Raw genomic sequence first — 27,004 nt, 5'->3', positions numbered from 1 at the left:
TATATATATATATATATATATATAATATAATATAAATTAAGATAATCACATAGATACAGAATAAACTCAAATGCTAGATTATTTAAAACTCATAGAATTCCATGTATAAAAATTTTGCTCAATAACTAAAATTCCTAAAATACATAACTATATATACACATTAATCCGGAGACTAAAGTGAACTGCCCACCCTAGTCCCTAGTAAAGCTACGCCCCAAGATATGGATCGAGCCAATCAATCTCACAATTTATATATATAATATCAAAAAATTGTGGCCTCGAACAAAAAAGAAAAGAATGGACGCCTCATTACAATTTACACGTGAGATTTTTTTATGATGTGTGGGGAAATATAAATCACGTTTGTGTATTGGTATGATGGGCCGATTAACAAATCTTAATCGGCCATGAAAAATACTAACACCGACTCGTATTCCGACCCAGTTAGTATTCTACTGATCCAGGCTTTGTATAATCCAGACTGGACGGTTTACCTGTAAAGATGACCCATAAAGTCGGTATATATTATAAAAAAAGTTTCATGCCTTATCTTTGAATTAATGTAATAATTTGAAAATTATATTAATCTAGCAAATCACATTTGAATAAATCCTACATGACAGAATCACTCGATAAGATGTTGATAAGGTCAATCAATCGAACATATTGGTTAATAATCCAATTGATTAATTGGATTGAATAAGTGGTGTATATATACACACTAATATATATATTAGTCAAACAAATATGTCATATATATTTTCGTTTATCGATATACAATTTAATTTGCAGCTTATTATTATTGTTAATGTTAGAAAAAAGCACATTCAAACATTTTCTAATTTTTTTCTAAGTCAAATCCGAAATTATTAGTTAATCATAACAGTAACCGTAATCATAATTAACTATTCATGAACACCGATCTTTAAGAAAAATACAACCAAGGGTGGAGCTATTCTAAGGAGACTAGTAAAATATACATATGCAACGTGTTGTATGTGTTATTATTATTTTTAATATAATCAAATAATACTAAACAATTAATACAGAATTATTTTTAATTTAGAAGAGTTGTTCGATTTAAATGAGAAGTTTTGTTTAGAATTTTTTTTTTATGTAAAATATATAGTGATTCGATGTTTTTTAATAAAATAAAAAAATAATTATAATTTTAAATATTTAAATGTCCTCAGCTCCCAATATTATTTCCCAATGTTCCGTATAATGAGCCTTACAATCAAACGTGGTTTGGTCTATTTGGACCCTTGAAATACATTTGGTGCCAAAACAATTTGAAAATCAAATGGTGGCACAATTACCCTTTCTTCCCTCCATGTCCTTGTCAATCATCGATGGCTGCCGAATTTGGCTTTAAATTTTCCCACAAAAAAGATTAATATCCCCACTCAAAGCTAAGCCCAATGCGGCCTTTTTCTACTTTTTCTCACACTCACTGGGTTTTCTTCCTTTTTCATTTCTACTACTAATCGTTGTAAGTTTTTGAGCATTGTTCAATCTGTTTTTGCTTCATTCTGGGTTGCATTTGCTCTGCCAGATGATGTTTTTTTGTGGTTTCTTGTTCATACATCTCTCATGAAATTATGCTCTTTTTTTTAAAGCTGAGTTCGATCGGTTGAGTTTCGTTGTGAGTGATTAACGAAAACCCAGATTGGGATTTTTTTTTGTTGGCAGAGAAAGACAGTGGTGCGAGAATTATGTTCCGTTTTTCTTTGCTGTGAGGCAAAATATCTGCTTGGAGATTGAAGATTAACTGTCGGCTAAATCTTTTACGCGTTTTAAGTATTTATATTTCGGCAAATTAAATGCGTGTCTGACTGATCTGGAAGATTTGATATTTCCTTCTCAAATTTTTTGGAGTGAGCTTTGATTTATTGATTGTGCATAATTTGGTAGTGGGGTTAGAGATTTGCTGTAGAGAATGTGACTGATTAGTGAGGAGTCGCTTAACGATTATGGAAACTGTATGGTCCCCGCCATTAAGCTTGGCAGATGAGGATGTGGGACCTGTTAGTTAAAGCTTGATTCACTTTTTAAGAGCAAAAAAAGGAAAAAAGCTTTCCTTTTGATCCAATTATTATAATTCTGTGAATGTGATTAATGAACTAAGGCAGAACAAAGGGAAAAAAAAGGACCTTCGTTGAGGAAAATGTCACAGAAGAAAGTACAGGGTTCGCCTTCACTTCAGTCTATCAAATCACTTCCCGTTGATTTTCTGTCAATGGGAACTGACAGTATGTTGGAAAATGTTGAACGGCCGAGTGATGCCGGAATTGGCTCGGTTAATGAGGAATCACCATATTGTACATTGGACTTGTCAACCAAAGATGGTGCTTCTTTGCGTGATGATGGTGACTATATTCAGTCTGTTAACACTACCACACGGTCATTTGAACAGCTGCATGCTGATTCTAAATGGAGCGACACCACCCCATATGCATCAAAAAAGGTAAATAAATACAGGAGTTTTCCTTTTCTTGCTACGTACTTGCATATTTGGAGTCAATTCCTTAAGTCATATAGTATACCACATTTTCTGTTTATTTTCCAATATTGTTTCTCATGCCTATTTCTAACATTTATCTCTGTTCTTCCCCGAGCATGTTTTTTCAGTTCTTCCCATGGAGTTATTTTCTTGTGTTTTTTCTTTACTACGTCCCATTGAAGAAAACGAGGCATTGATTTGTCAAAGTGGTTAAGCTCTTTTGTATATAATTTTACCTAACACGAGACAAAAAATTCTGATTCGGAAACACATCTGATATGTTGTTGAAAATATGAAATTATTTTGGCTGAAGATACCCTCATTCAGGTAAAAATTTTAATTACCTTATCACCTAATAGTTTAACTTTGTCATTTCAGAAGCTTAAATCTTGGTTTAAACTGCCTGATGGTAATTGGGAGCTGGGGACAATTCTTTGGACCTCTGGAAACGAGTCATTGATATCACATGCCGAGGGAAAAGTGAGCATAAAATTTTCCATTGTGATTTTATTTTTGTTAAGCATGTAAGTTCATCTTTCTCCAACTTTTTTCCCATGTAGGTTTTGAAAGTGCATTTTGAAGCTCTGGTGCCAGCGAATCCTGATATACTCGATGGCATAGATGATCTTATGCAACTAAGTTATTTAAACGAACCATCAGTATTGCATAATCTTCAGTATAGATATAATCATGATATGATATATGTAAGTATGAATCTTTATTATTAAAATCGTTCTAATATTTGATTTTACCTGATGCTTTGTTTCTCACTTCGGTGTTCTTTTTAGACCAAGGCAGGTCCTGTTCTGGTTGCCATTAACCCCTTTAAGAAACTGCCATTATATGGCGATAATTATATTGAAGCATACAAGTGCAAATCTTTGGAGATCCCACATGTATATGCCATCACAGATACAGCTATTCGGGAAATGATCCGAGGTAATATGATTTAACCACCACCTTCACTACTCGAATCGGCAACCAAGGTAGTGCTGCAGTGATTTAACACACGATTTGTTTTCGTCTGCAGATGAGGTGAATCAATCCATCATTATAAGGTCAGTTTATCACTAATTTATTTTCGTATTCTTGCAGCTCTTCTTCATTGCTTCATTGTGTTATGTTACAAAGACAATTTTGTTGCATCATGTTATTGTACTAGCCAGTTTTCATTTTTTAGAATTTATTTGTGTTTTGCTTTCCCCTATTTGCAATATAAGTTTCTTGTGGCAATATCACGACCCTCTGGACTTTGATAATATGCAAGTACAATTCACAACTACTTAGGCTATGTTTATAAGGGCTACTAAGTGGAGATTTCTCCACTCAAAAGAATCACTAAAAATAAACGCAACACACTCTCAAATGACAAAACATCAAATCAACTTCTTACCTAACACTTCCAATTCTTTTTAAATAACTATCAAAGTTTTTCCACTGAAACAATTAAAAGCCAGATCAAACACCAATTAGTTTTTTCTGTTCTTCATAGTTTCTGAAGCATTTATCGTGCAGCTTATAATTACTAAACTGTTGAATCACATAAGTACTTTTTTTCATGAATTGACTATAAAACAGTTTTATCTAATTGAAAATGAAATTTTCTGATGCTATATTATATCTTCTACAGCATCTTAATCAAGAAAGCGCATGGCTTCAGTTCTATCAATTTCACTATCTGTCTTTAAACTGCTAGAAAAAGTTGGGTCACTGCATCTTCATTATTTCAGACAGAAATGGTTCTTATTTTTATGCTGATGTTTAGTGCTTATTACACTTGCTGAGCTATTTACTTGTGTAGAGTTCCTTTGATCTTTATCTAGTTATACTCTCTCTCTTCATCTAGTGGGGAAAGTGGTGCTGGAAAAACGGAGACTGCAAAAATAGCAATGCAATACCTAGCTGCCCTGGGAGGTGGTGGTGGAATAGAGTATGAGATTCTGAAAACAAATCCAATTTTGGAAGCCTTTGGCAACGCCAAAACGTTGAGAAATGATAACTCAAGCAGATTCGTAAGTTGCTCATTGGCTAGCTTTTTTGCATGACCATTTGCTTGACCAGAGTGTGTGTGCAATCACCATAATATGTTTTATATGAGTGTGATAATATGAATGGCCATCACCGTTTTGTTTTTTTCTCAAAAGTTCAAGTAACGTGGATGAATTTTTCTGCAGGGAAAGTTGATTGAAATTCACTTCAGCGAAACTGGAAAAATATCAGGTGCCAAGATTCAAACATGTAAGATCTTGTCTTGCACAATGATGAATAATATTGAAGTAAAATCACCATTTAGTAAATTACGATGACTAATTTTATTATCTTTTTTTGTATTTTTCTTTTGACGCGGTCCATTCCGTTAAGTTTTACTTGAAAAGGTATTGTTTAATCTACTTTGGTTGATATCAATCATCTTCTGTTTGTGATATAAAAGACTCTGGCTTACTGTTATGATGAACAGTCCAGAGTAGTTCAATGTTCAGAGGGAGAAAGGTCATATCATATCTTTTATCAGCTTTGTGCTGGAGCTCCACCCACCTTACAAGGTATAACATATGCTTCATCAACACTAAGACATCCCAATTGTAGTCCAAATATCATTTTATCTTCCAGTCCTTGTCTGTGCCTTTTCTTTCTTATAGTCTCATTCGTGTCTGCACCTTTGTATTTTTATACAGAGAAATTGAAGTTACGGAATGCCGATGAGTTTAATTATTTGAGACAGAGCAATTGCTATACAATTTCTGAGGTTAATGATGCCGAACAGTTCCGCGTAGTTATGGTATTGAACCTTATGGTTTAATCTCATGTTTTTTATGTTTACCATTTCATCTGATCTAAACATACTTAGATGTACATCTTTTTGCTAAACCCAGGAAGCGCTGGACATTGTTCATGTTAATAAAGAAGATCAAGATAGTGTATTTGCAATGCTAGCCGCAGTTTTGTGGCTGGGAAATGTCTCATTTACGGTGGTTGATGGTGAAAACCATGTTCAACCAGTGGTGGATGAAAGTGAGTATATTTACATATGATAAACGAAATTTTTTTTGCAAGTATGCATTGTATAGAAAATCTTTGATGCGATGACTTGAATGTGCAAACCTCCTTGTCAGTGCATGAATTTTCTGTTTTGCATGTTCAATTTTCAGGTCTAATCAATGTTGCTACGTTGATTGGGTGCAATGTGGAGGAACTAAAGCTAGCATTATCTACTAGGAAAATGAAAGTAGGAAACGACAATATTGTTCAAAAGCTTACTTTATCTCAGGTTAGAGATTCCACAAGGATATATTGTATTTCGAATGTGGCTACCACTGACTTTAGTGGGTTTATAACTTTTGTATGTGAAACGGTCTCATGACTTCTTATTAATTCTTTTAGGCCATTGATACGAGAGACGCATTGGCAAAATCTATTTATTCTTGTTTGTTCGATTGGCTTGTCGAACAAATCAATAAATCATTAGCAGTAGGTAAAAAGTGCACCGGACGATCCATCAGCATTCTCGATATCTATGGCTTTGAATCATTTGAGGTATGCACCTTTTATATTTTTTCTTAGCTTTCCTGTTTCTCTGTCTTTTACCATCGTGTGCTTATCTTATTTTTTTTATTTAGAGGAATAGTTTTGAGCAATTCTGCATCAATTATGCCAATGAAAGATTACAACAACATTTCAACCGCCACTTGTTCAAATTGGAACAAGAGGTAATCTTCACTTGTCTTCTTTAACCTATGCTGTGCAGTTATTTCATAGTTCAAGACTAAATGCCGATAATGTATCATTTCTATCTAATCTTCTGAATTTGATTAACTTTTTTGAATCTGCAAATTTTCTTTTGCAACACATTGAATGTGGTATGTGAAAGATTTAAAGTTTCCATTGAACTGGAATTTATCCAATTATTCTTCAGGAATACGTGCAAGATGGTATTGACTGGGCAAAAGTTGAATTTGAAGATAACCAAGATTGTCTCAATCTCTTTGAGAAGGTATGACACTTTTCCAACAATTTATGCAACTAATGGTCTCATTCTGTCAGTTTTGACTAAGCTGTTGGACCTTTTGGCATTATATTCCATATTTGCTCAACTTTTATGAGGTTTAATAGTGATAATCTGGGAGAAATTCTTCTCCTAATTTTTTATTTGGGTGTATATTCTTTGGTATTTTAGGAACATGTTTGATGCACGATAATAAATATTAGAATAGGATTCATACCCTTTATTTGAGGTTGACAGATGAACAGCCTGCGAAGAATGTGGTTTCTTCAGTTTTTCTTGGACATTTGTTTTCTTTATTGCAGAAACCATTAGGGTTACAATCCTTGCTAGATGAGGAATCAACCTTTCCGAATGGCACAGATTTGAGCTTCGCGAATAAGCTTAAGCAACATCTGAATTCTAATCCTTGTTTTAGAGGTGAAAGAGGCAAAGCTTTCACTGTTTGCCATTATGCTGGAGAGGTATTACTTTTATTACTGAATTTTTTATGGATAGACGACTGATCTATATTTTTATCTCTTACAACCATTTGAAGAAAGAGAAAGGAAAAAAATTCTAGTCATTGTTTTTGAGATTTCTCATTTGTGGGGCAGACATTAGATTAATGATTTTATGGTGAACTGAACTTGCTGAAGGATGATTATTGATTATAAACTTTTGCATTATGTGTATCAAATTAATTTTTTCGTTTGGTGTACCAATTATGGAACACATAAAATTGTTGAGTGGCGCCACTTTGGCCATCAGGTTGCATCATCTTTGATTTTTTTTTCGTTACACACATAAAAATCAAATATTTTGTAAACAGTTTCTAGTCACCTCTTAATGTTTGTTTTTTTTGTTTCGTTTTGTTTTGTTTTTTGTTTTTTTTTGGCTCTGTTGAGGTTCAATAACTTATTTGTTTCTTCCAGGTCATGTATGACACAACTGGGTTTCTTGAGAAGAATCGAGATTTGCTACATTTGGATTCCATCCAACTATTATCTTCTTGTACTTGCCACCTCCCTCAGGCTTTTGCTTCCAGCATGCTTACTCAATCCCAAAAGCCTGTAGTTGGTGCACTCTATAAATCTGGTGGAGCAGATTCACAAAAATTGAGTGTCACAACTAAATTCAAGGTAACCTCTCAATCTTGAATGATCAGAGGATAAATAAACGTAGATGCCTCAGGCTCTCAGCAATCAGACGTTATAAAGATCAACATGCAACATTTGCATTAAAGAGCTCAATGTTAATGTTGTATCTAAGTTGCTATTTATATGTTCATGTAGCTTATGAGTGAATAGATGTGTGGAAAAAGAAGCTTTCTTATTCCCAGGTTTCTTATTCCCTTTTGTTCTCGTTAAGCACAACCTACATATATACAATGCAGTAAAGAAAATAATAGCCTAATCTATCCACTATTTAAATTACAAAATAAAATTATAAACTTTTATTCTTATATCAAAACAAATCATGTTTGATGGACTCTTATCGGATCTTCAATACTCCCAAGTTGGGCGATATATATTGATCATGCCCAACTTGGACACCAAGTCTTCAAATTTTGGATGAAATAGGGCTTTAGTTAGAATATCTTCAACTTGTGAGTGGTTAGGGACGTAGCAAAGCCTCATAGTTCAAAATTATCATAGTTTTTTCATGCACTAATGGAATTGGGAAATCCTAAAGATTTCCTACTGATTGGGATTCTGGATTAATAGTAGGTTTCTTGTGAGACGGTCTCACGGATCTTTATCCATGATACGGGCAACACTCTCCATATTTACAATAATAAGTAATATTTTTGGCATAAAAATATTACTTTTTGATGGGTGACTCAAATTGGAGATTCGTTTCACAAAATTGATTCACGAGAGATCTCACAAAAGTTTTTGTGCTAGGTTAATTATGGTTCTATATCTGTTCTTTTTTTTGGATCGATCATATTATTATTTTATAAATCAAAAGTATATACAAATAGATTGGGCATATCCAGGCTAATCAACAGCAAGCCTAACATACTATGTCATCCATATTATTGTTCTATGTGTGTTCTCATCATATTCGGTATTCCATTGTATAGTTAGGGCTTTTGTAAATCTTATTTTCCAGTTTCACGTGGTCTATTAGATTTGACTGGATTATAAAACAAAAATTGTGGAGAAAGGGTTCTCAACTTGCCACAGTTTTTGATAATTTGGAAAAAAAAGTTGCCATATTTTTTTGCTATTTGCTTCAAGTTTGAGGAGAGGAGTTGGGGACAAAGGTGGAAATTTTTTATTGGATTACGCTTCCCTAAGCAATTTACTTCTTTTAATATTATTCTCGTTTTCTTACTATTTCTTGTTAGTCAGGGCCAATTATTCCTATTGATGCAACATCTTGAGAATACAACACCGCATTTTATACGTTGTATAAAGCCCAATGACTTCCAATCTCCTGGTAACTACAATCAAGGCCTAGTATTGCAACAGCTTCGTTGCTGTGGAGTCTTAGAAGTTGTTAGAATATCGAGAGCTGGTTTTCCTACCAGAATGTCGCATCAAAAGTTTACCAGAAGGTAAAGAATAAAATACCTGATTATTCTACTGATTATCACCACTAGATTCCATGATTTATCAATGTGATCTCATCCACCTCTTTCTCTAGGTATGGTTTTCTTCTATTAGATCATGTTGCATCACAGGATCCACTCAGTGTTTCAGTGGCAATTCTTCGCCAGTTTAACATTCTACCTGAGATGTATCAAGTTGGCTACACTAAGTTGTTTTTTCGAACTGGACAGGTGGGAGTGAATCCCCTCTTCTTATAGCCTTCACTGTTGAGGAATTTGATATTCTCAATTCTATTAATTGAATGAAAAATAAATGAGGTCAAAGAGTTTCCAATTTTATCTGTGCATATGAGTGTGTTTCGTCAAGCTAGCTTGCGATGTTAATTTTGTGTTATGATGTTATCGAGTATCTAGTTGCCTAAACTTTGACATAGTTGCCGTGACTCGTCGATATTCTTTCATTAAATTTCAGGAAAATTGCCTGTATTGGAAAATTGTTATATGCATCAATAATATTTGCCGTTGTGTTATCTTGGTACATCTATGGTATCTCTCTGAAAATGGCCTAAGAACAAATTGACTATTCTTCATGAATTTCGTTCCCTTGTTTTTCGCCAACCATTATGTGAGAAGTGTGTGTTAATTAATCAGGCTCCATTGGCACTCAATTTTAATTGTACCATGAATCGTTTCAGATTGGTGTACTTGAGGATACAAGAACTCGTACTCTCCATGGTATCTTGCGTGTTCAAAGCTGTTACAGGGGTCATCAAGCTCGAGGCTATCTAAAGGATTTGAGGAGGGGTATTGCTGCACTTCAGTCGTGTATGTCTATGTCTATGTGGATATGTATTTTGAGACTGCATTTACTAAATAAAATTTTTCTAAGCTGTGAAACATGTTCAATGCAGTTATCCGTGGTGTCAAAACTAGAAAGGATTATGCAATCCTATTACAAAGGCATCGAGCCGCTATCTCCATCCAAAAGCAAATAAAATCCAGGATTTGCAGTAAAAAATTTAGAAATTTGAAGAAGGCATCAGTTCTAGTACAATCAGGTAAACTCTGTTACATAATAATGTGACACACACTACCTTAATGTAAACGATTATATTAAGTTGAAGCAGGCATCAGTTTTATATCCTACCTGCTTTCTTTCTTGAAAAAACTGGAGAAATATATACAATAGGGAAATTAGAATTCATGACTCCACTATCGAATCAGTGATCAGTGCAGCCGGACACATCCTGACCTTCATAGCCATTGTGTGATAGAGCTATAACATTTAAAAGTGAAAAGGGTATTCATAAGTTCATTTTTCTCTTTCCTTTATTCTATTTCTTAGTTATTCGTGGCTGGTTGGTTCGAAGATGTTCGGGAGACATAGGGTTGCTGCAATTTGGAGAAAGAAAGGTACTCAGGTCGCAGTTTTTGGTTGATAATTTGAATTGTTGTATGGTTGAATGTTAGTATATTGTGGGCAGCAATTGATTCATATCCAAAGACAAATATATGGCATGTTAGTATGTTGTGGGCAGCAATGGACACTAATGCTTCGATATGTTAACACATCTAGCTAACGTCATGCCATATATTTTTCTTTGGATATGTATTTTTCTCCTTGGCGTGCTTTTTCATGATACCTATTTACAGCTTAATTTTTTCATATTTTGTACAAGGTTTGCTTGATTGGAAAAAAGAATCAGCTTGTTGTTTGTTGTATATATCTGAAAGACTTATTTTCATAAATCTCAACTGGAAATCAGGGTAACGAGCCAGAAGAAGTGCTGGTGAAGTCGTCATTTCTTGCTGAACTTCATCGTCGTGTTCTCAAAGCTGAAGCTGCTTTGAGAGAGAAAGAAGAAGAGGATGAGGTCCTGAACCAAAGGCTGCAACAGTATGAGAATCGATGGTCTGAATATGAGCTAAAAATGAAGTCCATGGAAGAAGTGTGGCAGAAACAAATGAGGTCGCTTCAATCTAGTCTTTCCATTGCGAGAAAGAGCCTAGCTTTCGACGATTCTCGAAGAAATTCAGATGCCTCACTCAATGGAAACGATGATAGAGAATCTACCTGGGAAACAGGTAGCAACATAGGTATTCATGAAAAGACTGGAGAAAGATCGTCAAGTACTGGTTTAAATGTTATAGGTCGATTAGCTGATGAATTCGAGCAACGAATTCAAGTATTCAAGGACGACGCCAAGTTCTTAATCGAAGTTAAATCAGGTCAAGTCGAGGCAGGTCTGGATCCTGATCTCGAGCTTCACAGATTGAAACATATGTTCGAGGCCTGGAAAAAAGATTATGGATCAAGATTAAAAGAAACAAAAGTGATTCTCCATAAGCTTGGGCATGAAGAAGGCTCTGGAGAGAAGGCGAAAAAGAAATGGTGGGGTGGGAGGAACAGTACAAGGGTAACCTGAGTTTCATTCCTTGAAGAGATGGATTTTCTTGAACTATACATAGTTTTGAGTTGACATTACCAAGTTTGTGTCAAGTTTGTGGGTAATGGAAACAGATAAGATAGTAAAGTTGGACTTGTAGTTGTGCTTTTGTAATGATTTTGTAGAAGATTGCAAATGCCATTCCTCATGGCATTGCCCTTTTTTCTCTGTAGTGTAAATTTGGCTGTCATTTTATTTATGAGTAAAGTTTAAATGTGTTTGCTGATTGAAGACACCTATGTTTTATGATCTCTCCTTCTGATAATGAGACAACTTTACTTTTTAGTTTTACAATTTATTTTGTGTGATGGATAATGTGACAATCTGACCATAAAGTCTACTTGCCAACTAATAGAATGGGCTCAAACATTATCTTATAGGCTCTTTGAGAGAGATTGTTTTGATTCATACTTGAGTATTTAGATGAAGATTATTTCTAGCGAAGCTGAAACTTTTGGAACAAAATTTGTATTACGATAACACTTGCATGACACCTTCAATCAGCATAAGTTTTATATCTAATGAGCTAGAAATATGCAACCCAATATAATCAATCAAATCTATCCCAAATCTACAACTTTAAACAGATGCTATAAAGTCATTATATATTTTTTTGCATTTTCCATTTTATTTTAGCGCCATTATAATTATGTACCATTGATTTTTTAAAAAATACTATACGTTGACACCCTCAAAAAGAATTTGTGTAGGCACACAAGATAATATTAATTAATATTAAAATGGCACATATAAAATTATTTTTGTCCAATTTTTTTTAAGAAATTTTATGATGTAATAAAAATCTTATCAAATATCTAATTATATTTTAGATATATTACAAAATATTAATTGAAATATGCACATATCTAGTTATTATATATTACAAAATTCTATATTAACCAGGATTCACCTATATATAGTGGGTTTCTGGCTCTTATCAAGGTACATCTTGCATACGTTTTTTATATGCAATTATTTTATTTACGCTAGTCATATATCTTTTATCACAAATACTATACTGACTTGAGCGCTTGAGTGACTTCGTATCCGGGCTGAATCATCGGTTTAAGGTATTTTAATTGTACAAATTTTTTGATCACATCAAGGCACTGTTTGTGGGAACGAAATTTATAGCGATGATTTGTTTTCTATTGATTGAATTAAGAAGAAAAAAATTTGCCGAAAAGAAAAACTATCGCCTAACCCCATCACCCATGAATGAACCAAAACAATTTCCTCGGTCGCAACTCTTTCGCCAAGCCAGCACTTTGATACATAAGCCCGACTCCGTGCTCAACACTCAGTAAACAACTATATTTGGTAAATATATAAGTCCGACCTCGCACTCAACATTCAGTGAGCCCGACTTTGTTTGACAAATTCATAAGCCCGACCTTGCGCTCGGCAACATTAATTGGAGATTTATCTATGGCTTTTCATTTGAGCTCAGTTTTTAGCAGATTATTCTCTATAGCTTTTTATTTGAGCTATAGCTATTTATTTGAGCTCGTTTTTAGCAGATTATTCTTTATAGCTCTTTGTTCAAGCTCGGTCAGTGGTGGAGCCACAGTCATTGCCACCCAGCCCCGGTGGTCCAATTTTTTTTTTTTAAAAAATTATATGTAAATTTTGTATAATTTTGGATTAATATGATATTAGTCCTGGTAGATCAATTTAAAATATTAAAAGATTCTAGAATTTAGAATTCTAGCACGGGTAGAGCCATTTTCCTGGCTCCGCCAATGAGCTCGGTATTTAGTATATTATTCTCTATAGCTCTTTGTTCGAGCTCGATTTTTAGTAGATTATTCTGTATTGCTCTTTATGTTAGCTTGGTCTTTAGTGGTTGTTTTTACTTCTTTTTATTTGAGCTTGGCTTTCAGCAGATCTTCACCCACAACCTGAGATTGGTTTTCAATCAACTCAGATCATAAGTATATCAAACAATATTTATGTCCAGACTCTTAGTCATATATGGTCTTCTCATACACATATTTTCACTCTGGATCTCTTTGGTCTTCTTACTGTAATCGGTATTATCTTGTACTTCTTATATATGTTCGATCTTTTCTTGGTCTCGACATCTTGACTGGACCTCTTAAGAGCAGTATAGCCACTTCCGGATAGACATGAAAGATCATTTGACTATCTACTCAGTTTCTGATAACTATACGGGCCACTTTATTTAGCATACCTCAAAAAGCTCGCTCCACAACAAACGCTCAAAGGACGTTATTATATGCAACTAGAATATTATCTTACATAATATAAAATATAATTTCACTCACTTAAATGTTTTTCCATCAGTTTACTCATCGTCATTTTTTTTGTGGGGGTAAAATTGACGATATTGTAACAATCCTATAAAACATATAATTATATTTTAGATATAGTACAAAATATTACGTGGATATGCACAGATGTAGTTGTCATATATCACAAAATTCTATATTAACCAGGATTCTCCACCTTTAAGTAGAGGGCTCCTAACCCTCATCAAAATACACTTTTCATTCTTATTTTATATGCAATTATTTACGCTAGTCATGTATCTTTAATCTCAAATATTATACTGACTTGAGCATCGGAGTGAGTTGGCCTCCGGATGAAGTCATCTTACCTATTGTCTTTAATACACAATTATATTTTTGGAGCGGTTTGATTTGACTTATTGAAGAAATTGATTTGTGATCATCGGAACAAGGTATTTTAATGTGTGCGAACTTTTTGATCGCATCAAAATTGTTCTTAATTTGGTGAAAGCTACGATCCATAAAACAATTCAGTGATAAATTATGAATGAAATGCGTGATTAATTAGGGTTGTTGTGCCTAATGTCTTGAAAAAATAGATCTAGTTTCATAATTAATTATACCTTATAAGTAGAGAGGATAGCATAGGGACAACGCACCTCCGCGTCATTTTCGTTAACAACTTCTTCCTCTTTCCTAAATCCTAACTTACAATAATAAAAGAAATAAGAAGTCTTTCATATTCGAGTTGGTAGAGTAAGTGAGCACCTGATCAGTGATCAGAAGTTTGATTTTTTCTACCAACACCTTCTCGAACGAGTTTGTCACACAATCATGTTATTGCATTAGTTCAGAAGTTTATCCAGTGCACACAAAATGATAGCAGCCGCTAGTTCTCATGTCATAAAAAATAAAAGAAATAATAAGAGCAACAAATAATAATAATAATAATTTGTACTATGAATGAAAATAATATAAAATCAATATTTTCTGAATAAAATTAAGAAATTTGAATTCACGCTTTAAATACACGTGTACTAATTATTTTAAAAAATTATTATTATTCACTATATTTAAGTGTTTGAATTGTAGGTTTGTTAACACAACATACCTACACGCACAATATTTTTTTTTATTGGTTTTTAGTTGAGGAAAATATTTTGTTACGATTAGATCTTGAACACGAAAAATTTATCCTTTTAAACTTGAGATTTTAATTTAGACGAATCAATCCGTTTGTATTTTATTGTTATTCCTGTAAAATTAAATGATAACATAAATAATAGAAATAGGAGNTTTACGGTCTCTGGACAAAAAATCATTTCAACTTCTTTAATAATAAGCGATGACAAAATTATATAATAGAAAATCCTTTAAATTTATCCATTTATCGAATATCAAATATTCTATCTTTTAAATATAAAGCAACTACAACATCATCGTCTCACTAATCAATTTTATGACACAAGTTTTTTACCCGACTCAACCTATAAAAAGTACTTTTTATGCACAAAATTTTACTTTTCACTTCATATATAGATATGTTGGGATCAGATTAGAGCTTGGAGGAGGATGAATATTTCGAAACTTTGAACCACTATTAACGACTTTTAGATTGTTATGAAATATTCTCGAACGATTAGTTTCGCTGGACCACTGAAAAGTGAATAAGTGTTGAAATGGTCCGCCTTGACTAGTGATGAACTATATAATGCATTCAATGGTTAACAAAAAACGACTTGAAAATAATATGCATGAATGTAAAGTGGCGTAATGAAATGAGACATATATTTTTATGGATATTCAGATATAACATTCCTACATCACCCTTTCATCAACTTAGGAGAGTTTTCACTAAAAGACTTTGTTTTTACAACGTCTTGTAACTCACTTCAACTAGGACTTATCATNTAAGCACGTTAGACGTCGTAACAATGAGAGATATGACAACAAAAAATACAACTATTATGAGCCTATCAATATATAATTTTGATTTTAAACTATTGTTAACAATAAAAGAATATGTTTTTAATAAACACAAATAAAAGGAAAAGTATATGGATGAGAAAAGAATAAAAACTAGTGTTTGTAATGAGTAAGTGAGTTTGAGATTTTTTTCAATTAAATGTAAATCATAATCTTTAGATTGAATCAAAGACATTTGTTGACATTTTATTGTAGTACATTAAGCTTTAATTCTTGTATTTAATAGAATTACATGAAGTCATTAAAAGTCTATTAACATTTTGAATACATATAGACTTTTGTAGAGTTTTTAAAAGTTAAGTTTGAATATCACATTATTTTTGAAAATTCTACAAAAGTCTACATTGAATATCACTAAACTTTTATAGAGTATATACGATCATGAGCCATTAGGATGAACCAACATGGCATCGGCCCATACCTATGCACCACTACTGATCATTGGTCGTTAGGATGGTCCAGCATGAGCCCTAGCCCATGGCCATGCACCGCCACTCATAGAATATCTCACCCCTGGAAAGTGGTTTCTTTCGTCTCCCCCAACACTTGAACTCATGACCACCAAGCNTTAGTAGCCCAACTGGTACCAACACTTAAAGAATCTAGGTACTTAAGCTTGGTGGTCATGAGTTCAAGTGTTGGGGGAGACGAAAGAAACCACTTTCCAGGGGTGAGATATTCTATGAGTGGCGGTGCATGGCCATGGGCTAGGGCTCATGCTGGACCATCCTAACGACCAATGATCAGTAGTGGTGCATAGGTATGGGCCGATGCCATGTTGGTTCATCCTAATGGCTCATGATCGTATATACTCTATAAAAGTTTAGTGATATTCAATGTAGACTTTTGTAGAATTTTCAAAAATAATGTGATATTCAAACTTAACTTTTAAAAACTCTACAAAAGTCTATATGTATTCAAAATGTTAATAGACTTTTAATGACTTCATGTAATTCTATTAAATACAAGAATTAAAGCTTAATGTACTACAATAAAATGTCAACAAATGTCTTTGATTCAATCTAAAGATTATGATTTACATTTAATTGAAAAAAATCTCAAACTCACTTACTCATTACAAACACTAGTTTTTATTCTTTTCTCATCCATATACTTTTCCTTTTATTTGTGTTTATTAAAAACATATTCTTTTATTGTTAACAATAGTTTAAAATCAAAATTATATATTGATAGGCTCATAATAGTTGTATTTTTTGTTGTCATATCTCTCATTGTTACGACGTCTAACGTGCTTAATCGACACATTTTTGTGTGATTTTATTGTAGGAGGAAGTTTTCTACGCTTGCGATAAATTTGGGCTAAAAAAGGTGATTTTATATTACAATTAAAGTTGCCGATATGATTTTAGTAGAATATTTGAAGCAGAAAAATTCAGAAATGGTTTTTGGACAAGGCGTGATCACGCCTTATGACTACTCCTCGACTGCTTAGTGAGGATTGAAGAATTTTTATATCAAGGAAGAATACTATATAGAGTTTTTTCCATAAAAAACTCTATATTCTTGGAAAATATTTTCTAAGTATCTTTTAATTTTAGTGATTAGGTTATAATTATTATATTATTGGACTTTGATATTTTTTTGACCCAATTTTCCTTTTTTGCCTACTCAACTCACGTGAAGGTGGGAGGCAAGATTACAACATTTTTTACACACAAGAAAAGATTTTCTCCATCCTCTCCAACAACTCACGTGAAGAGTAGAAAAGAAAGGGCTCAAGGATTTTCTCTCCAATTTTCTAGTTTGGTTTAAGGGTTGTTTTTTACTTTTTAATTTATCACTGCGAGGTATTCGTTCTTAGATTTAATATTCTTGTTATTTCAAGTATTTGTCGATTTATGATTTAATTATATAAATATTGTATATCGATTAATCTGACAATTTAATTCGATATAGGATTTTCTACCGTTAACCATGAATTCAGTGATACGTAATTGTCATGAATGATTGGTACACGAGTAGCATAGATTAGATATGTTGTGCTATCATAATATATTTAATCTAAATAAATCAAAAAACTGGATTTATCAATTACAGCTATCTCGATTGTTAGATTTCACGATTAACTGTTTTTACAAATCTAAAAGCTATCGTTAATTAATATGGAACGCTATCGTGCCCAGTTAGTTATTGATAAGTTTTGACTGAATGCTGGGTTCGGTCAATTAATTTAGGAAAACACATGAATTTTAGTGGCTATCCCTATAATTCTAAGGTTAATTGCTTGGAACAACTTGAATAAATTATTTGTTTGCCGATGAACAGTGATATAATTAAATAGTAGAACTCCCTTGAATCAGATCTTTCTCGTATTAAATTCTTCATTTTCGTCTAGTAGATTAATTATCATTTAAATTTATTGTTTTCATTTCTTGGATAAATTTAGTTTAGTATTTTATTAAATTCATATTTCAAAATCCCCTCTTTATTTACATTTTTCTCGGAAGAAATAAATCTCCCGTTCCCTGTGGATTTGACCCTACTCACCATTACACTAATTTTATTAAAGAGTATGAATTTAAGTTTGGTGGCACAACGACAGCACACCAAATTTTGGCGCCGTTGCCGGGGAACGGTGCAAGGTTAGGTTTTTTTTCGAGTTTTGTTATTATTATTATTTTTTATGTCTCATTCTTCTTATACATGTGATTCATCAATAAAAGAAGAATTTGAGATTTTTTTGTTGTGAAATACGTATTCACAAACTTTGCCCAACAAAACGGAGAGCCATTCTACGCAGCATGGGAGAGATTCAATAATTTAGTAACAACATTCAGGAATCATGATTTTTCTAACTATGTTCTTCTTCGACTTTTCCTTAAAGGTTTGAATGCAGTTACACGAAGATTGGTATTTAATGGGGCACTGACAACTGGTAGTACACTACTTAGTCGACATGAAGACGATGTGATATATTTGCTAAATGATATGACCGACTTCGACTACCATCAGTATTGGAATCCTTCGCTGCAGAGTTGGAGCCACCAATACATTACAGAAATTAGCCAATCTGATTTTACAAACCAGCCTTTCGAGCATAAAAAAGATGAGAGATATAGTCTTGAATTAATCATAAGTCGACTGAATGATATGGTAAACAAGCGCATGGCATTGAATGAGGAAAATGTTGAGCCTCAGTTTGAAGAAGTTTTGGAAGAAATATCATACGAAAATGTGCCATCAGTGAAGTTGAGAGATGAACAAGCTCCTGAGACTATCGATTTGAGCTCATCGATAATATTATCATATATACATCTAGGAGATCCTTGTCTTTCTCCATTGTCAATTTCAACAGATTTTGTTCTTCAAGACCCAACGATGATATTCTCATCCCATGCCTATTATTTAAAGTCACTTTTTTTTGAGGAGACGAGCTTACATTGCATACATTAAGCCAAACTTGAAGGCACATGGAACCAAGACCCATATATGGTGTCATATGACACGTACTTTGGGCGTCAGCCGCTCTTTGAATGAGTGCTTTTGAGGGTCAAGTCGACGACTAAAAATCAAGCGCTTTTGGGAGGCAACCCAAATTTTTGTTCTTATTATTTTTAATTTCTTTTAATTATATTTTTTTTCAAATAGTAAAATTTTTGTTACCTTGGTGCAGAAGATGTCTTCTAACAAGGCGTGATCACACCTTGTAAGAATACCACTTCTGCTCAAAAAAAAAAAAAATTGTTCCAGTAGAGGTTTTCGCACAAGTCGTGGCCACGCCTTGTTGAAACATATCTACTGATTTTAAAAAAAAATCTCTTAATGCAGTAGATGTTTTCTAACAAGGCGTGATCACGCCTTGTGAGAAAACATCTTCTGATTTTGAAAAAATAAAAAAAAAAAATTTACATTCTTTTATCTAACTGTATTTGTTCTCACCCCTTTCACATCTTCTCTCAGCAGCTTCCATCATCGATCCACAATATCCTCCGCCACAACAATAGAAAGCTTTGCTATACGATGCTCAACAAATTTCAGGGGAGTTCTCTAACTTACCTTGCGTTTTTACTGTCTGCATTGTGTATCTACTTTTTGTGTCATTGAGGACATTGCCACATATAAATTATGAATAGTGAAAAAAAAAGTAAAAAAAAAAGGAGAGAGAGTACGGTAGAGTGAAGTTGTTTGATCCATAAAGTATTTAGTGTTTATTCGTTATCTCTCTCATTTGAATCTTGAATGCCTTTGATACGAGTCTATGAAAAAAAAACTGATGTTTTCTTTGTATGCAACTGTTTTTGCATTCTTATTACTACATTTGTGGATAGTTTCTCTTGATGATATGTTGAAATGATAAGTGTATGGGGTCTAGCACACATACCGTTTTCTTTGGTGAGCTTTGAGCCTATGAGCAAACATTATACCATGCTCCATTTTATTTGATTGTGTGTTGGTCATGCATTGTTAATTTTTCTAGAAGTTGCATTGTTATACATGTCTTTGTTGACACCTTGTGATGGATTAGAGGCATAAACAAAGTAAAGGGCATTAGGTTCAAACCGTTTTCTTTCGCATTATCAGTGCCGTTCTTTTGAGCCTACCCTGATTCATTTACCCTTAGTGAGCCAAGTTCGAACCTGAGTCAGTACTAAAAATATTAATTATCTAAATAAACATGTTGAATTGACTTGAATAATTGAAGTTTAATTGCAATAAATTTAGTATTGACTTATTTGTTGTCTTTCATGAAATCAATATGTAAAAAATATTATATTGAGAGAGAAATATTTGAAATAAGTAAAAGTTATTCACGTTCAGTTGTTAGTTCAAATTAAAAAAAAATCATAATAATAAATTACAAAATCCATAGGGTTCTATGAAGAAGTTTACAAATTTAAATAAAAGTGATCATGCAAAATAAATTTACAAGATTCTGTGAAAATCTTTAGAAATCTTTGAGATTCTGCAAAAGTCAATAGAAATCTATAAACACCACAAAAGTCTGTTATTTAAAAAAAGTCAGTAAATCTCTGCAACGAATACACTAATAAAAATATTTTAATAGATCGGATCAATCCGTCTCGTCTAATAAGAAATCTGCTCATCTTTAAATTATTTTTATCTCAAGGTAATATTGTTGACAACTCATTATAAAATCTAATCTCACATATTAGTTTATATGAGTACGTCTCTTCTGAGACGATCTCACGAATCTTTATCTGTGAAACAGATCAACCCTACCGATATTCACAATAAAAACTAATATTCTTAGCATAAAAAGTAATACTTTTCATGGATGACCTAAATAAGAGATTCATCTCACAAAATACGACTCGTGAGACCGTCTCACACAAGTTTTTGCCTAGCTTAATCTGGCTCATATTCAATATTTATTCGAATCAAATATCATAATAAATTTTCTGAAATTATAAAATTATTATATTACACAATAAGTGTAATATATCGATTATATACATGTCGTCATCTATTCTATTAACATCTAAACATACGTATCCCAATAAAATACCGGAAATCAGATGGAATATCCTTCAGAATATTCCTTCAGAATATTATTAATATATAATTTGATTCACATTAAAGAACATTCTAATTTGGGAAAAATAAATTAAACACGTGCTTAATGACTAAAGGGTGACTCGGCGTTTTGCTTATTTTTTATACATTAAATTAAATTTAATTTGTGTGGTTCAATTGTAAAAATTAAAAGATAGTAGCTCAACTAATAAAAACGAAAGGACCCATGAATTATTTGATTCAATATAAATGTTAAAATCGATAATTTATATGACTCGATTTCGGATTAGATATTTCAAAATCGAACCCATTGAAAAAACCGAATTTTTATTTCATTAATGATTTATTTATAATTTTATTTAGATTATATAATTTATGATATTATATTTAACTAATGAAGAATCATTTTGAATAATTTTTTAGTTTGTTTAAATTTTATGCTTAAATGTTTTATTTATAAATTATCTAAGAAGAGAAAATAGTTAAGATATTGAATTATATATTTATAAAATGAAAAACCAAAACGCACCCCTAACAACAATACTCTACATTACTTTTATATTTCAAAATTTCATATAATTAGTTTATATAATAATTGTTAGATAAACAAAATAAAAATCATTTTTAAAAGACAAAAACTTGTGTGAGACGGTCTCACGGATCGTATTTTGTGAGACAGATCTTTTATTTGGGTCATCCATGAAAAAATATTATTTTTTATGCTAAGAGTATTATTTTTTATTGTGAATATCGGTAGGGTTGACCCGTCTCACATATAAAGATTCGTGAGACCGTCTCACAAGAGACCTACTCTTTTTAAAATTCATTCTAATATAAAATCAATAATATTTTTAAAATCTTACATGAAATATAAATAAAAAAAACTATGTTTAAGTCACATATGTTTTGTTTTTACGATTTTGATAATTTATATTATTAAAATTTAAAATTTATTTTATTATGTTATTTTTTTTGTAGTTTTAGTATTTTTCTATTTGACACAAATATGATGTTTACGTTCATAATTTTTATNTATATATATCTATACTATATATTAAGAATATATATAAAGAAGGAGCGGAGAAGGAAGTGATTCAAGAAACGCGTTGAACAATTTATTCGTCTCCGAGGCGGACGAATTCTTGCTCGCGGTCGGTGGATTGTGTCGGGCTGTCATCTTTTCTGGCTGGCAGCCCGAATTTGACTTTAATTTATTCGTCTCGTGCTGATCTGGTTGCGGCCCTCTTCAATTTTCGATCTTTTTAATGTTTTATCGGATTGGTGTTATCATAATTTTGATAGAACTTTATTTATAATCAACTTTCACGCAGGTTGTTCTGGTTTTGTCTTCTTGGATTTGTGGGGTATGCGTGACTGAATTAAGTGTACAGAATTATTGAGGCGCTTAGTTTATTTGATTTCTTGGTGTTCGTTAGATTTTGCGGAAATAAGAAATTGGTTGTTTGAATGAGATAAAGATTGTAGAAAAATCATGGGTTCTTTTGCCGGATTCTTTCAAAGGCCGGTTATTGCTGCCTCTGCGGTAGCTGCAGCCTCCATATCTGCTGATTTCTTCGACAAATTGGGCCCTTCAAGATCTTCTAACACTTCTTCTTCTTTGGAAGAATCAAACACTTCATCTTCTTTGGAAGAATCAAACCCTTCTTCCATTTTATCACATTCATCACGAGAAACAAGAAATTCGTCGTGGGTCTCTCAGATTTCGGTTTCGAGATTGACCCAATTGCGTTTTGTTACTAGAATTCAGGTTCCCATGCCTAAGGCACGCATACCATTCCCTAACACTAACTCGAATTATCATTATCATTCTTTGGCCATGTCTTCTCCTGTTTTATTTGATTTATATCGCTCGGCCAAGTTGGAAAAATCCGCTAATCCCATTGTAGATAGATATGATATTCCGTCATCGCCATCTGATGTTTTGTATAGATGGCATTTGCCGGAGCCTAAAACCGTTGAGTTATCCGGTGGTTCTTCGAATAAAGCTAGGACAGTAGTTGTCTTGCTAGGGTGGCTGGGGGCAAAGCAGAAGCATCTTAAGAGATATGCCGATTGGTATACTTCAAGAGGGTTTCATGTGATAACGTTTACTTTCCCCATGTCCGAGGTCCTCAGCTATCAAGTTGGAGGAAAAGCTGAGAAGAATGTAGAATTGCTTGTGAATCATCTTGCTGAGTGGCTTGAGGAGGAGCATGGGAAAAATTTGGTCTTTCATACTTTCAGTAATACTGGGTGGTTAACGTAAGTTTCCTTGTTTTATAATGATTTATCAAATTAAACCAAATGCTATTTATATTCGTATGTTCGAAATTGAACATAAATTTTATAATGCCAGCGTGAAAGCTCGACTAGAAACTTGTATTTGAATTCTTTTGGCTCTAGTTTGGGTACAATAATAAATTGAGAAGCTCGGATGAAGCTTCATTTCATTTGCCACCATACAATGATGTTGAGGAGTGGATTTTGGGATATATGTAGTAAAGCAATTCGGTGATGTATGTGTGTCTTGTTTGTATTGCAGTTATGGGGTCATTTTGGAAAAGCTTCAGAAGAAGGATTCTGATCTAATAGAAAGGATTAAAGGCTGCATTGTGGATTCTGCTCCTGTGGCGGCACCTGATCCTCAGGTAATATTTCTTGCGTGGTTAAACGAAGACAACCTTTCTCGGCTTACTTAAATGATAGAATTTGAAAATCGTCTTTGCGTAATATGCTTAATATAGATAATTTTAATCTGTCATACATAATTACCTATATCTGAAGCTGACCTATACGACCACCTCTATTAAGAGCATTTTTACCTTTCTCTGGCCTTTCTATTTTGTACATAATTTGTCCAATATTATCGAGTGAGTTTCTTGACTAGTGCTGTAGTTTCATCGTCTGTCATCAGGTCGTACGGTAAACTAAAAACTAAAACCAGGATACGCTTTCCGCTAACAGAGAAGAGGAAAAGTTATTTGTACATTAAGTTTGGTTGAAATGTGTTTTATGTCATAAACTTTTAACTTGTGCATGAGGTAAAAGTTTTTTTGACTTGTTTTTATATCTATCTAGGTCTGGGCTTCTGGATTTTCTGCAGCTTTTCTGAAGAAAAACAGTGTTTCGACGAAGGGTTCTTACGATGAACCAAATACGGGGGCACTGGCTGAAACCAGAACCTCCATTGAAGTAAAACCTGCATTAACTGAGGCAGCTCTGCTCCTCATTCTAGAGAAGTTCTTTGGAGTGGTTTTGAATTATCCTTCCGTAAATAGGTATCGATTAACTTGTCCTAGCTATATTGATTTAGTATATGCTGATTGATATCGTAGCAGAGATTACGTTTTACGGCATTCAATGCCATTTTTCTGCATGACACTTACACTGCTTACCTATTTCTGAAAAATCACAGGAGGCTCTCAGATGTACTGAGTCTATTATCATCTCAACAACCATCATGCCCGCAACTATACATCTACAGCTCTGCCGACAAAGTGATTCCAGCAGGGTCGGTCGAGTCCTTCATCGAAGAGCAACGGCGTAGTGGGGTTGAGGTTAGAGCCTGTAACTTCGTTTCTACGCCCCATGTGGATCATTTTCGGAACGACCCGAAATTGTACTCTTCTCAGCTCACTCAGTTTCTGGAGGATTGTGTGCTGGTTCAATGCAAAAACTCTTCTTGAAATAGGTTGCTGACCAATTCTTGATTCTTTTTCTAGTATCCCTTTTTTTATACTAATGATTTTGTACCTACACTTGGTCTCCTCTTTCATTCATCAATTACTAAAATTTAAAAATAACGTCCTATTTATACATTAAATTTCCATATCTCTTACATGTAGTCTAGGCAAGCCCTTAGCTATTAACAAATATTCCAAACAATTACAATTAATAGAAATATTTGTGAGTATTGAAAGAAATTAAAGGGACAAATAATTGTTGCGTGGGTCTCTTGTGAGACGCTCTCACGAATCTTTATCTATGAGACGGGACAACTCTACCGATATTCACAATAAAAAATAATACTCTTGGTATAAAAAATAATATTTTTTTATGGATGACCCAAATAAGAGATCCGTTTTACAAAATACGACCCATGAGATCATCTCAAACAAGTTTTTGCCATAATTGTTATGTTATTTAAATCATGATTAATATCAGTTTTTAGTTGTGGCTAAGAATAAATTAGTTAGAAAATTAAAGTTAATAACAATAAAATAATATAGAATACAATTTCTTAATTAATATATCTTTATAGTTTATACTATTTTTAAATTTTCCCTCTCTATATTTTTAGCATAATTTTATTGTTATTTTGTAAGTAAATGATATCACAAGAAGATGTATAGAAAAACATATGATAGTAGAATGATCCGGTGACGTGAAGTTCAATACTAATATATTTTATTATTATTTTTAACTAAATGCTGAGAGTTTAATAAATTATTTTGATAAGTTATATCGACAATTATAAATTTTAATAAATAAATAATTTTATAAAATATGAATCTCTTCTAACAATTTAGCTATAGTTTAGTAAAACATTTTTTATTTTATAAATATATACATATCAGACAAATTTATAAATTCATAACACAAAATTTGATAATATACGATGTTTCGATTTTCTATTTTTACAGGGTTGCATTACTCATTAACTATATAGCATACGTATTTAACTTACAGATGTTTTGTAAATTTATTTTAACTCAAATAACAAAATATATTCATATTGTCAATCATGATAACCCACCTAGCTATTGATCAAGTTTAAATGAAATTTAAAAGTTATTATTACAAATTACTAATAAAATATTATTTTTAATCTAAAAATTGGAAAAATTAAAAGGCACCAAGTAAAGATCCTAGCAACTCAAAAACTGGAATATAATTGCAATTTAATTGAATCTCACATAAATTAAGAAACTGAAAATTTATATCAATCAATTACAAAATGATAATCAATTGACTTCAAATATATTTAGATAATAATTAAAAAAAATTATTTTTAAAAAATTTAATAAAAAAATCATAAAAAAAACACAAGTATAACAAATTTACATCTTATTTCAAATATTCGTTAAAAAAAAAAACGATATGTTACTTTTTTTTTTGTTTCAGGTATTGATTATGATATTTACGAAATTGGCATTCACAATTCAATCATAATCAATATTCAAAATTATTTAAATTATAACTTTTTTATGATCAGTTTATTCAATAATAATTATCGGGGTTTATTCAAAATAAACAAGTTGGCACAATTAATACCTGGAAAATAAAAAAAAATCTTATGCATTTCCACCATTACAATTGGATTTGATTCATTTCACTTGAAACCAATTTCTATCATAGTTTATATTTTTTTATGTTTTTTTAAAATTATATATGAAATTTTAAGAAAATAAATTTTTTCCCCCAATATTGAGGACATGGAAAATTTCACAACTCAACGAGTAATAAAAAAATTATAAATATTTTGACTATGCTACAATTTTAAAGCATAATTAAAAACAAATAATTTCAAATTCTAATATGTTAGAGCAAGTGCTCAGCGAGCCAATTAGTGACTTGAAATTTATTGAGTCTTATATAAAAATAATATTTATTTTAATAACATTTTACGACTTTATCCAATTATAACATTTATTTATCTGTATAACCATACAAACTGCATAGACAATGTCATTGAATATACTATTGTACCTTGAGGTCGACAAATCGTGTAGATCGTGAAATTCATTATAATTGTATTATATATTCTAAACTCCTTTCTAG

At 32.4% G+C, this 27,004-nt stretch overlaps 2 protein-coding genes across 2 annotated transcripts; both read left to right on the top strand.

Moving 5' to 3' along the window:
• Positions 1-1,330: 1,330 nt before the first annotated feature.
• On the top strand, positions 1,331-11,787 carry LOC140989743 (myosin-1-like). The gene is made up of 23 exons (XM_073459124.1): positions 1,331-2,467; positions 2,882-2,983; positions 3,064-3,207; positions 3,292-3,442; positions 3,534-3,561; positions 4,350-4,515; positions 4,678-4,741; positions 4,865-4,878; positions 4,962-5,046; positions 5,179-5,282; positions 5,377-5,515; positions 5,653-5,771; positions 5,885-6,037; positions 6,121-6,210; positions 6,417-6,494; positions 6,809-6,967; positions 7,418-7,624; positions 8,843-9,048; positions 9,138-9,273; positions 9,738-9,867; positions 9,954-10,100; positions 10,388-10,455; positions 10,809-11,787. The coding sequence occupies exons 1-23, from the start codon at positions 2,168-2,170 to the stop codon at positions 11,466-11,468; spliced, it is 3,450 nt and encodes a 1,149-aa protein (XP_073315225.1). The 5' UTR covers positions 1,331-2,167; the 3' UTR covers positions 11,469-11,787.
• A 10,662-nt stretch (positions 11,788-22,449) lies between these two features.
• LOC140990300 (uncharacterized) lies at positions 22,450-25,022 on the top strand. The gene is made up of 4 exons (XM_073459915.1): positions 22,450-23,485; positions 23,766-23,871; positions 24,302-24,501; positions 24,639-25,022. The coding sequence occupies exons 1-4, from the start codon at positions 22,716-22,718 to the stop codon at positions 24,907-24,909; spliced, it is 1,347 nt and encodes a 448-aa protein (XP_073316016.1). The 5' UTR covers positions 22,450-22,715; the 3' UTR covers positions 24,910-25,022.
• Positions 25,023-27,004: the final 1,982 nt, after the last annotated feature.

The sequence above is a fragment of the Primulina huaijiensis genome, chromosome 12 (genome assembly GCF_012295235.1).
Source record: "Primulina huaijiensis isolate GDHJ02 chromosome 12, ASM1229523v2, whole genome shotgun sequence".
Taxonomy (NCBI): domain Eukaryota; kingdom Viridiplantae; phylum Streptophyta; class Magnoliopsida; order Lamiales; family Gesneriaceae; genus Primulina; species Primulina huaijiensis.
Note: the sequence above shows the minus strand (reverse complement) of the source record. Positions and strands in the feature narration are given on the sequence as shown.

Coding starts and splice junctions, on each gene's coding strand:
- LOC140990300 (XM_073459915.1), top strand. CDS start 22,716: ATGGGTTCTTTTGCCGGATTCTTTCAAAGGCCGGTTATTGCTGCCTCT. Junction 23,486..23,765: donor AGTAATACTGGGTGGTTAAC/GTAAGTTTCCTT, acceptor TTTGTATTGCAG/TTATGGGGTCATTTTGGAAA. Junction 23,872..24,301: donor TGGCGGCACCTGATCCTCAG/GTAATATTTCTT, acceptor ATATCTATCTAG/GTCTGGGCTTCTGGATTTTC.
- LOC140989743 (XM_073459124.1), top strand. CDS start 2,168: ATGTCACAGAAGAAAGTACAGGGTTCGCCTTCACTTCAGTCTATCAAA. Junction 3,208..3,291: donor ATAATCATGATATGATATAT/GTAAGTATGAAT, acceptor TGTTCTTTTTAG/ACCAAGGCAGGTCCTGTTCT. Junction 6,495..6,808: donor GTCTCAATCTCTTTGAGAAG/GTATGACACTTT, acceptor TCTTTATTGCAG/AAACCATTAGGGTTACAATC.